Source organism: Perca flavescens, chromosome 24 (assembly GCF_004354835.1).
Source record: "Perca flavescens isolate YP-PL-M2 chromosome 24, PFLA_1.0, whole genome shotgun sequence".
NCBI classification, from domain to species: domain Eukaryota; kingdom Metazoa; phylum Chordata; class Actinopteri; order Perciformes; family Percidae; genus Perca; species Perca flavescens.
This window is the reverse complement of record NC_041354.1, coordinates 2,347,404-2,359,744: the sequence shown is the minus strand read 5'-3', so window position 1 is coordinate 2,359,744 and position 12,341 is coordinate 2,347,404. Positions and strand designations below refer to the sequence as shown.

At 40.6% G+C, this 12,341-nt stretch overlaps 2 protein-coding genes across 6 annotated transcripts in view; one reads left to right on the top strand and one right to left on the bottom strand.

Moving 5' to 3' along the window:
- The first annotated feature begins 3,064 nt into the window (after positions 1 to 3,064).
- Positions 3,065 to 5,137, top strand: LOC114551028 (gamma-glutamylaminecyclotransferase B). 2 transcript variants are annotated; one of them, XM_028572120.1, is made up of 2 exons: positions 3,065 to 3,234; positions 4,353 to 5,137. In XM_028572120.1, the coding sequence occupies exon 2, from the start codon at positions 4,375 to 4,377 to the stop codon at positions 4,843 to 4,845; it is 471 nt and encodes a 156-aa protein (XP_028427921.1). In that variant the 5' UTR covers positions 3,065 to 3,234; positions 4,353 to 4,374; the 3' UTR covers positions 4,846 to 5,137. The 2 variants fall into 2 exon arrangements, with proteins under 2 accessions (XP_028427921.1, XP_028427920.1); XM_028572119.1 differs by having other exon boundaries at positions 3,065 to 3,255.
- A 384-nt stretch (positions 5,138 to 5,521) lies between these two features.
- The window catches only part of LOC114550972 (FERM, ARHGEF and pleckstrin domain-containing protein 1), a 58,716-nt gene continuing 51,896 nt past the window's right edge, over positions 5,522 to 12,341 (bottom strand). For all 4 annotated transcript variants that reach the window (XM_028572013.1, XM_028572012.1, XM_028572016.1 and 1 more), the window contains 4 exons: positions 10,814 to 10,974; positions 9,874 to 9,981; positions 8,634 to 8,785; positions 5,522 to 6,506 (listed from right to left, as the gene is read on the bottom strand). In XM_028572013.1, the coding sequence (XP_028427814.1) occupies positions 6,431 to 6,506; positions 8,634 to 8,785; positions 9,874 to 9,981; positions 10,814 to 10,974 (497 nt within the window). In that variant the 3' untranslated portion in view covers positions 5,522 to 6,430. The remainder of the gene's footprint in view (positions 6,507 to 8,633; positions 8,786 to 9,873; positions 9,982 to 10,813; positions 10,975 to 12,341) is intronic.

Below are 12,341 nucleotides of genomic sequence, written 5' to 3'. Positions count from 1 at the left end.
TGATGGCTCGAGTTCTGAAGCCATGATGGCTCGAGTTCTGAAGCGCACGACAATGTATAAAACACGACAATGTATAAAAGGCTCCATTACCTTGTACCTCACGTTATGGCTCCGTAGCAGACGTTTTTGTAAAAATAGGCTAACTATTGTGTCATAACCAAGTGACTTACTGTCGCATAGTAGAGGAATTACCGTATAGAACAGGAGAAGCTCGCAGGCAGTTTCGACTTACATGAGATGTTTAGGTTTAATTACTAATGTTAACTAGCATGTTAGTGATCAATAAGTAGCCTGTGCCCATGTTATCTCCTTACATACACCTACAGTCTCCGTATCTGTAAGATTGGGAATGATTGAGATTTCTCTTGGCACAGCTACCAGAAGATTTACAACTTACAACTTTCAGACACGTTGCTCACGTCACATTCTCTCAGTTGGAGGCTGCGCAGCAAAGCTGGCCATCACCGGAAAAGGGCTTCTAATAGCCTTCACTGGTCTCCGTCCAGAGCAACGGCGTCTATTGGTCCATTATATACTGTCTATGACTGCAAGAGCCAGGCGGACGCAGGCGGACCCAGGGCATGCTGGGAAACGCCGGCCTCTCAGCTGATCGAACAGCTGATTGGTTTAGAGTCGACTCAACATGACGACGTTTTATATAAACTTTTTATTGATTTTGAATCGGAGGGATTTTAACTGCTATTTGTCTCATTTAAAGGCTTATTCTGTACAGAACACCTGTTGTGAGGCTCAGAGGTGTCAAGTAACGAAGTACAAATACTTCGTTACCTTACTTAAGTAGAAATTTTGGGTATCTATACTTTACTGGAGTAATTATTTTACAGCATAGGCCTACTTTTTACTTCTACTCCTTACATTTTCACGCAATTATCTGTACTTTCTACTCCTTACATTTTAAAAATAGCCTCGTTACTCATATTTCAGTTCGGCTTGTTTTCATTCCAGCTCGTCAGTCATCGTTCAAAAAAACACACACACAAAAAACCCTATCCAGATCGCTCCATCCGGAGAGAGTGAATTTAATTGGGGTTGGATGAGAAGTATAAACATAGCTATTCCGACACCCTATTGGTTTGTTCGCGATCCATAACACCTGTACAGACCCGGTGCTAATACGACACCGGTGCCTTAACGACCGTTATCTACCGGACCGAATAGCAACACGGATTTCGGTGCCTTAGGTGCCTGCGCGATGCTCCGAAAACGGACGTTAGAGGGAACTGAACATCGCCGCACGGGACGCTAGTCAACACTACAGTTGGAAGCAGGTTAGCCTAGCGTTAGCTAGAAGATGGAGTAAACATGATAAAATGCTGAGAGCTAAACGGTGTAAAAGTGTCTGTTTCACTGGAGAGGAGTCTGACACCAGACTGTAGCTGCCGTTACACAGAAGAGATGTAGCCTACGTGTCACCTTTTTCAGCCCTTCTGAGTTTGCAGGCATGATTTTAATATACTGTAACATTATTATAGTCCTATGATTTTGTCCCCGCGTTTTAGAGTTAAGCTGTTGTCCTTAATGGCATTTCCCCCTTACATCAGGGGTCTTGATCGTTTTTTAAGCCAAGGACCCCTTAACTTAAAGTGAGATGTAGCAGGGACCTCCTACATATTGTATGAAATTAAGTTGCATATTAAACTGGGCCTACAATAACAATTAGGGTAACCTAAAGCCTAATTACATGACCTTTTTTCATAAGCTATTAAAATATTAATTGTTGGTATGATTTTATAAATCATATTTTAATGTTACATACTGTATGTGGCACAGTAAATCTAGGATTAACTGTATCTGTGGGCTGATATCTTAGTGACTACCTTACCTATAGGCCAGTAAGCCTATCATCAGTGGGAATTTATATTTGCTAATAATATGTTGGAATTATGTTAAGGCATTCTATTTTTATTTTTTTAAAGACTCAAAAATGTACAATAATTCGGAGGCCCCCCTGCAATGACTCTGAGGACCCCTTGTTGAAGATCTCTGCCTTCCATTACTTTTACTTTTATACTTTAAGTAGTTTTGAAACCACTACTTTTACACTTTTACTTAAGTAAAAAGCTTGAGTTGATACTTCAACTTCTACAAAAGTCTTTTCAAACCTTAGTATCTGTACTTCTACTTGAGTAATGAATGTGAATACTTTTGACACCTCTGGTGAGGCTGATAGTTATGTTTAGAACACAGAGAGACTAAATCTATTCAGATTAGGGATCATCTACAGTCTGTTGTTAATTAAAATCAGCAACAGATCACATGTAGAGCATTCTGACAGCTACTCTGTCATAATAAAATCAACTGGAGACTGTGTAGGAGCTGATATATGGGTCTGATAACATTTTATTAAATCGGAATCGGACCACAGTGTTTATGTCACTTCCTGTTCAGCCTGAAGGCTGAAGACGAGAGCAGGCGGCAGCAGCGGGGGGCGGTGACAAAAGTCCACTCTCAAGTCGGACAGTTTTCCAGCTGATTCCAGCTGCCTTCAGGCTGAACAGGAAGTGACATAAACACTGTGGTCCGATTCCGATTTAATAAAATGTTATCAGACCCATATATCAGCTCCTACACAGTCTCCAGTTGATTTTATTATGACAGAGTAGCTGTCAAAATTCTCTACATGCGATCTGTTGCTGATTTTAATTACCAACAGACTGTAGATGATCCGTAACCTGAACAGATTTAGTCTCTCTGACTTCTAAACGTAACTATCGGCCTCACAACAGGTGTTCTGTACAGAATAAGCCTTTAAATCAGACAAATAGCAGTTAAAATCCCTCCAATTAAAAATCAATAAAAAAGTTTATATAAAACGTCATCATGTTGAGTCGATTCTGAACCAATCAGCTGTTCGATCAGCTGAGAGGCCGGCGTTTCCCAGCATGCAGTGGGTCCACCTGCGTCCGCCTGGCTCTTGCAGTTGTTGAAAAGCAACTGCGCTACCTGCGTCTCAGAGCTGCGGCCGCCTTGGTCTCGTGAGGTTATCGTTGCCCACGTGTGCATGACGTCAGAGCAAGTCGGGATCAAGTCGGACAAGAATCTAACCGGCATGCATTGGGCGGCGATCGACGGTGATCGATTCTGCGCAGATCTGGCTCATCTCGAACGAGCCTATTGTCTGTATACCGCAAGGAGGAAGAACTTTTTAAAATCGTCTTAAAGGAAGCCATAAAACGTCAAAAGAAGAAAAAGATCATCTCCATCACATTCCTAGTAAGGCTGTACTCATTCAATGTAGGTTACATATTAGAATCGCTTTTAGCCGTTGTGTATTGTAAAACAGCGCTTTAAACACGGTTGCTCCTGGTATTTGACGTCTGTTTGTAATCATCTGAACGCATGCTTGCATATGTAGCTTACACACATTAGGCTACTCTTAGACGTATGTGTGTTCACCAATTGTATTTTGTCAAGTGCTGTATTTAATTCAGTACCATTTTGATGTACTTGGAATTTCCTTGAGTATTTGTATTTTATGCCAACGTTACTCTATACTTCAGAGGTAATACAATTATACTAGGCTATTTACTCCACTAAAATGATGCATTGTCAATAATCATAATCCAATTTTTATGAATGAGTACTTTTACTTTTGGTACTTTTTGATGCTAATACTTACATTTGTACGTAATTTAAGTACCATTTTGAATGCGGGACTTTGACTCCATATACTGTGTTGTTGAATGACCTTGCATTACATTACATTACATTACACATCATTTAGCTGACCCTTTTATCCAAAGCGACTTACAATTGCTACATATGTCAGAGGTCACACAAGCCCATGATGGTCTGGAGCAACTAGGGGTGAAGTGCCTTGCTCAGGGACACGTTGGTTGATTTATCACAGTGGGAATTGAACCCAGGTCTCCCACACCAAAGGCATGCGTCATATCCACTGCGATGTACTTCAATAAAAGCAGGCCTTAATAAGGTGGCAGAGACACTTCTGCGTCTTAAACACCTGGATAATCTGACCAGTGCAAACAGGGAGATTTTTCTTTTTCAAATGGATGCTTCACTTTTGAGAGAACTGTGGAAGGTGTTTATTCAAGACATCCCATGATGTGTGCAAAGTGACCAGTTTTCTGTTCTGTGTGCTGTTTACACTTACAAATGTCGACATAAGATAATAGGAAATATTAAAACTATAATTCCCCACAGCTCAAGTACAGGTATTAAAATGTAGCATATTGTTTAATGCGACCAACAGTCCAAAATCATATATTATCAAAGTAAGATAAAAAATAAATAAACATGGTGACAAGTTGCTCAGCCAGTTTTATTTGAATGCCGTGACCCCACTACTGCTTCCTTGCTTCATTTTACAGGCGTCTGCTCTCCTGTATCCACATGGCTCGCATCTTCGTGTATGGCACCCTGAAGAAGGGGCAGCCCAACTACTACCGTATGTTTGAGAGTGCCAATGGTACGGCGGAGTTCCTCGCCTCGGCCTGCACCACCCAGAAATACCCACTCGTGATCGCCGGCAAGTACAACATACCTTTCCTCCTCAACATCCCCGGCCAGGGTCACCGAGTCCAAGGAGAGATTTATAAAGTAGACGACAAGATGCTGAAATTCCTGGACGACTTTGAAGGGGTTCCCACCATGTACCAACGGACTCAGGTCGATCTGGAGGTGAAGGAGTGGGTGGGGAAGACAGAGGGAGAGGAGAGGCCGGCAGCAGGGAGCATCACAGAAGCGTTTGTGTACAGCACGACTGCGTACCAGCCAGACTGGCCCTCACTGCCCGGCTATGAGAGCTACGACGCATATGGAGATCATGGGCTCGAGTATGTGACCAGAGAAGGACGTGACTGATGTAGCTCGCTGGAATGAGGAGAGTGGATCCAGAGTAAAGAGCAAATATGATCCACAAAGTTGACCTATTGTTTTTTTTAACCTCTACAAAGATGCCTCAAAATATTGTCTGCAGAGCAGGTGGAGAATATATATCAGTGACATCTCAAGAAAAAAAATGTGTCTAGTTTTGTCAAGTTTGAGTACTTCATGACTTAAAGACCGACTGGAAAGCCTGTAAATCAGACTGAGGTTGTGTTGTGGTCCAGTTCCTACAGTAGGTGCTGCATCTTTTTAAAAAAAACAAACATCTTAATGCATTTTAGTAGTGCAGAAGTACGACAATGTTTTCATGTTTTTAAAAGAAATCCCTTTCTAATCACCTTATGATAAGAGTAATTACTATGTCAATATGTAACAGGTCTTTAATTAATTAGTCTCATTTTAAATATACTTTGAAAGGGCATTAATCCTGCTTCTTCTGTGTTTATCCTCCAGTTCCTCAGGCATTCAAATAGTTGCACAAATTTGGAATGGTACCCAAACACTTTGTAGTTATTAAAATAATGTATGCCACACCTAAAACAGGTTTGTGTTAACTTCTCCTGAATTGTTACTCGTGATCATGCTCTTTGTTGTGTTGTCCTCATCTCATCTGGGGGTTCCTGTCCATAGAGATAAAAACAGAAGACCTCAATTTCTGAGTTGTCTCTTTATTTTCCATATGAACACAATCTTTTCTCATCTTTATTTAGAATAGTAAAATCCAGAAAACTAGAGGAGCACAGAAGAGAAGGTATTTGGCAAACGGACCAGTGAAATCTCTGTTGGCGTTGGAAGCAGTGTTAAGGTCATTTATCCTTCTAAACAAAGCTAAACTCACAGGAAGACATTGAAGAAAAAAAAAGGACATTTCACAGTGTATCAAAGTACTGTACAAAAAGGAAAAAGATGGATCTAATTGTGTCCAAACTGGCATCACATTTAATTCATTCAATTCTACATAGAAAACACTGTCATTATCAGGAGTCTGTTCACATGCACACAGTTTAAAATCCTGGTTTAGGTCTTAATTCAAGCATTTTATGTACATGTAATACACTCATTACAAAGGTGTCATCATACAGGAATATTTATCAAGGAAATGCAGAAAAACAAAACTATGCACCAACTCATGCTTCAGTGTCCCAAATACTTCTGGTAAGTCCCATGTATACCATTTATGTCTATCATGACGATAAAAATCCTCCTTGTTGTAAACATATGTTGTTGGGGGTGAATATTCAATCCATGTGTGTGCATGTGAACAACACTCAAACACTAAAATAAACGGTAAAGGAAAAAACGTTGCCAGCAAGACTTTGTGTTGCCAGTTTGGAGTAGAAAAAAACAACAATGGCGTTATGAATTACATCGTGGACGACTGAAATCACAGACATCGGGGATCAGACACAAGTGGTGCAGAAAGTGTTCTAAGTGGGAGGATCTCTGAGTGATGGGTATGTGATTGTGTGTCTGATATAATAAGAGTCTTTTCTGGTGTTGGTGCAGTCTGAAGTCCAGATCTCCACCCAGGTCGAGCGTCTCTGTCTCTCTGCGCACGTCATCAGTAAAGGTCTTTCCTGGTGCTCGGCAGGGAGCGGCTGGCAGAGCAGGTGGCACTGCGGATCACCTCCATCCACCTGGTGGAAAATGATGCTTCTTATATTACAACAGTTTATGTTTACTTTCTATATGTGGAGTCAAACTGTGGAACGGATTGAGTACATCGTTAAAGCAATGTCCAAGTATGACCCAGTTTAAAAAGCAGTACAAAAATATGGTTTTGACAAAATACAGGGAGGAGGAAGGGTTTTGACCATCACAGATTATTTGATTACTTACATTATTTGTTTTTTTACGGTCAATATATACATAGGTCATGGTGTGTCAATATACATAATAGGAAATTGTAAAGAATGTGTTAAATATGATATAAATACATTATGATGTAAACATGTAGCTATTCATGATGATTATTATATAGTGGTGGAAAGGGGGAGGATTAAATAAGCCTTTGCTTCTTCCTATTCCTTTTCGGACAGGTTCAATTAATATTTAGTTTTGTTTCTGTTTTGTTCTTTTCGTTGATTATTTTAATTAGATTTTTTTACATGTTCGAAATAAAGCATTCATTCATTTATATAGTGTATAAGTGGACTGCACCAAGGTTATGTTTCTGTCTTTGAGTGCCAAGATGCAGGTCAGGTATTCGGGATGCACTATATATATATATATATATATATATATATATATATATATATATATATATATATATATATATATTTTTTTTAAATTGTCATTGCGATACCAGCTGCCGCAATAAACATCGCAAAAGGCTGCAACATATCGCAAAGGACACTGGGAGCGTTTAAAGAAAATATCAGTAGAAAACTGCACTTTATAATGCAACTGTCATTCTTTCTTTAGTAGTGTATTTTATATTCAATACAATGTTCAATAAAACAAACAAAACAAGCATTTGTTGTTTTTTAGCAGAATAAGGAAAGCAGCAAAAATGCAGAACTGAGTACACTTCAATATTTGTTTATTTATTGCAAGTACATTGTTATCGCAATATTCAACAACGTTATGTGTCATTTGTGCAATATGTAGGCTATTTGGGTTGTGCATTATGTCATCTGTGCAAAACGTAGGCTATTGGGGGTTGTGCAATATTGTTAGTTGTGCAATATCTCATTGTGCAAGGGCTGTGCTACACTTATCGCGGAGAATGCGTCCGACAGCGTTGTTCAATTAAAAAATGCCAATGAAAGGAGTAGTTAATGTGCTTACTATATAGGTACCTGTCTAATGTATATGAGAGCATGTTTTGTGTTGAATGAGAGTATGTGTTGAGAGATACTTATTTTCTGTATTTTTTAATTTCATTTAATTTATACTGTTTATTGATCCCCATTGGGGAAATTACAATTTACACTCTGTTTGTTAGAAATCACTACACACAGGCCTGAAATACACAGAGACATGCTCAGGACCTATTCATGCACAAATGGAGAGATGTCAGAGGGAGTGGGCTGCCAGTGCTGGACCAGCGCCCTGAGTGGTTGGGGGGGGTACGGTGCCTTGCTCAAGAGCACCTGGCAGTGCCCAGGAGGTGAACTGGCATCTCTCCAGCTACCAATCCACACTCTGTACTTTGGTCCGTACTGGGACTTGAACCAGCAACCCTCCGGTTCCCAACTCAAGACCCTACGGACTGAGTTACTGCCACCCCTGCGGAACGGAGTCCAAAACAAATTTCCCTTCGAGGACAATAAAGTATATTTGATCACTTATTTTCCTCATATCGCGCAGCCCTATCAGGTGCACATATTTTCATTATTCAAGGTAGGTTTTAATGTGCATGGGGAGAAACGTTAATGAAGAATGAAGTGCTGATAAAATGCAGAGAAGTCTGCACATTTTTTTCGACGTCTCAGGTGGTCTGGGACACGTCTGCTTTCTGTCCCGAGTCAGTTTTGTGTAAAGCACTTTGAAATGCCTTGCTGCTGAAATGTGCTGTATAAATAAACGTGCCTTGCCTATGTATGAAGCAATCAGAATAGACATTATAAAACATCTTCTTTCCAAGCTTCTTAGACAATGTCATCAAAATCAAACGTCAAAATTAAACATCCATTCCCATTTCTGATCGTCTGTACACATGAATATTTCATCTGAGTGTTGTTGATTGAAACTGCTACAGTTGTGTAAATGTATATATAATATATTAAGAACCCCATCCCTGATCACCCAAAATCCTGTACCTTTCAAAGGTGTACTCGCTCTCTGATCTGAAGTAGTAGACGTGGGATTTAAAGTGGAGTTTGAAGACGTAGTCTTTATGGATGCTCTCCGACTCAGACGGGACGGTGACGGAGTAGCCCAGCAGAGGAAGGCTTGCCAGAGGGTAGTCATCCTGTGAGCAGACCAGCCAGAAGGACAGGGAATCCTCAATAATGGTCTTTATGCAATATCATAGTAATAATACATTTTATTTATAACGCACTTTACATTTAAAACAAATCTCAAAGTGCTACAGGGTAAAACCATCAATTGAAAAGACAGATAAAAGCTTAAAAAACGTGAGAATAAAAGCAGCAGCAAGTCAATTAAAAGTCATAGGTCTTGCTAAAAAGAAATGTTTTAAGTCCTTTTTTTTTTTTAAACTCTAAACTAGTCTGAGGTGCTCTCTGGACATTCCAGAAATGAGGGGTGGCCGAACAGAAAGCCCAATCACCCATGGTGCTGAGCTTAATCCTGGAGAGGAGGAGGCAAACGGTGTTTGCAGAGCGAAGGGATCGTGTGGAGGTTAGAGGGGTGAGTAGTTCTTTCGAGTAGGTGGAGGCATTGCCATGGATGCACTGATGAGAGAGGAAAGAGACCTTTATATTCAATCCTGGTGGAGACGGGAAGCCAGTGAAGTGAACGGAGAAGGGGTTTTAGGTTAGGTCCATATTTTTCGCACTCTCATCATGATCCTTGCAGCACTGTTCTGGACATATTGTAGTCTCTGAAGACTCATGTTAGGGATCCCAACGAGCAGTGCATTGCAGTAATCCAGTCTGGATTACACAATGTAGAGAGAAGGTTGTACATCTCTGGATGATGAGATGAGAACTTTTTTCATGGGAAAAGGGGGCTCACATTTAAATGCCAGCCATTCAAAAGAAGACAGCAGAGGCAAAGGTAGAGGGGACAAATCCAGATCATTGCAGGAGATGACCGAGAGCACCACCACGACCCGTGCTGCGGGCTTTCTGGAGGTAGAAATAGCCAGGGGAACAGGTCTCATTCAAAAGCGGGAAAATAAAACATCTGGTTGATGCCAGATTTCACTAAGGCACATCAAGTACAAACACTTATCCAGTCATGTATGATGAGGCAGGATTTAGAGTGCATTTAATAGTAAAAACATGTTCCTACATTCCCTAATCATTACAATTCCAACACCACTTAATTGCTGCGTCATTGTATTCTTACTGTATATATATTGATATATCTAACCTGGTGTGACTTGTAGAAGAAGAGGCTGAAGTTGGTGAAGACCACCCAGAGTTTCTGCCAGCCGTTACTGTTCTTAAACTTCCTCAGCAGGTTACCTGACAGCTGGTTCTGAAAACACACAAGAGAAGAGAACGGAAACTAAGTCAACAAAAGACACAGGAGCCTCAATGAAGTGAAGCAAAGTCACTGATTCCATTATAGTGTTTGAAATGGTGGGAAAAAAAAGACAGGAAAGAGAAATCTGTTAAGTTCTAGTTCTAATTACACTCCTTCATGCAAATGCTAAGCCAGGACATCACATATTACAATTAAAACTTGTTTGGCAAGAGGTTGGCACAGTGGTACTTCAGGAATATTAAATATCCAGTAGTCTTGTAACTAGTGTGTCCAGTGAGATGTGGTTCTCTCCATTTATCAGAAGGTTTATTGCGTAGTTGTAGTGACATTACGGGAGAATCAAGACATTCTCAGCAGCTGTGGCTTTTGCAGTACCTCTCTACTCCAGCGGGTGACACTAAACGACAAGCTGTGTGCTCTGTACCAGCAAACCACAGAGAGAGACACGGGCCCCTGAAGGCTGCCACGGGGCCTCGTCAACTCACTGGCCGGACTACTACTGGCCTCTAGTAGTGTCAGCGTGGACAGATAGAGGTGGCAATGGACAAACAGACAAAAATGGAAGGACATAGGAGGAGACACAAGGTGGAAGAGATAAAGATGGAGGTGTAGAAGAGAGAAAAGGACAAAAACACAGACATGAAAAGAAAAGTAAGACAAAGGACATTGAAGCAATGGTCCTTTGAGGGTGGAGAAGAGGTCTGAGACGGACAACACACGCACAGAGATAAACACACAAGACTGGACTCCGAGGCTTGAGAGTAGGAACAGGTGTGTGATGTGTGGAGAGAGAAAGAGGATTAAAAGAGACACAGTCCGGTACCTCCACGGCAACACTAAAGTCCACCATGGACACGCTGGTGTTGCGATGCCAGCAGACGTGCACGGTGGTGTTACCGCGCTGACCCTGGCGCTCCAGAGACGAGCGCGAGCCGCAGAGCTCCTCCTCCGACTCCAGCTCGGCTCCACCGTCCTCCGACAGCTCTGGGGAACGACGGGGGAAGTTCAAATGTGCTGGTTAGCGGAAAGAAAGTGTGTTCTCGCTGGGTAGAGTTTATAGAATAGACACATTAACTATCCATCATTTCATAAACTCTGTGTACACTTATAACAAGTCAGATACATTTATCTACAGAGCCCATTTATAAACAACAAATGTTGACAAATGACCAAAAGATGGGTCTTTAGATGGGTTTTAAAGACATGAAGATAAAAACACTTTATGGGTTCCTATTAACAAGATTAAAATATACTATCATCTGTGTTTTTTTTAAAATACTGACTAATACAATTCATAGAAACATGACACCCAAACTCAAGAGTGTCAAAGAGTCTACTTTTACTCATTTTGTGTCACTTTGTAGCCGTTTTGCGTCTATTTTCTTGTCATTTCGTGTGCGTCTTTGTAGTAATTTTGTGTCTCTTTGTAGTAATTTTGGGTCATTTGTAGTCGTCGTGTGCATGTTTCTGATCCTTTTGTGTCAGTCGTTGAGTGTCTTTTTGTGGTTGTTTTGCATCTCTGTAGTCATTTTGTTACTCTCTGTAGTCATTTTGTTACTCTCTGTACTCTCTGTAGTCATGTTAGTCATTTTGTTACTCTCTGTAGTCATTTTGTGTCATTTGTAGTCACTTTCTGTATGTTTGTGGTTCAGCGTCTCTGTGATCACTTTGTGTTTTTTTTGCCTGGTAGGCCCAGTCAGTAATCCATCCATGCTGCTGACTCCTTTTACAAGAGTTGAATTTTTAACAACAATCTGGCTTTAATTAGACTCACTCTGCCTATTATTAAGTACAGCTAACACTACAAACATTCTCATTCTTGCTATTTTAGTGTGCCGGCAGCAAACACAGAAACATTTATAAAAGCAGACATGAATCAAATCATGACAGATTAATTAAATGTTAATATTCAGGCGGATTCAATAATATGAAATAACAACAGTAGAACCACATTTATGGTTTTAACATGGCTGCAGGTCTTTGATACAGAACAAAGTGCCGAGCCAAAACGGTGATCAAAGCAATTTCAATTTAGTCTGGAAAAAATAAAGGAGAAAAAAAAAACCTTTTGTTGTTACTTGTAAGCCAATACTCTTCAACAGTTTGAGGTAAAACGTACATAGTGGGTGATTTAACCGAGGGACAATGAAGACGTCAAACCAAAGGTCACCAGGTGGAGGCCTCATTGAACATCATGACAGGCGTTTATAATAAAGAATGAGAAAAAAAAGAAGAAGAGAAAAGGGGGCGACAGCTGGTGCCTGGACCTACATATATCGAGTGACATTAAAAAAAATATGATGAAAGACCACCTGGAACAATTCAGTGAGATTATTCATGAGGTGCTGACA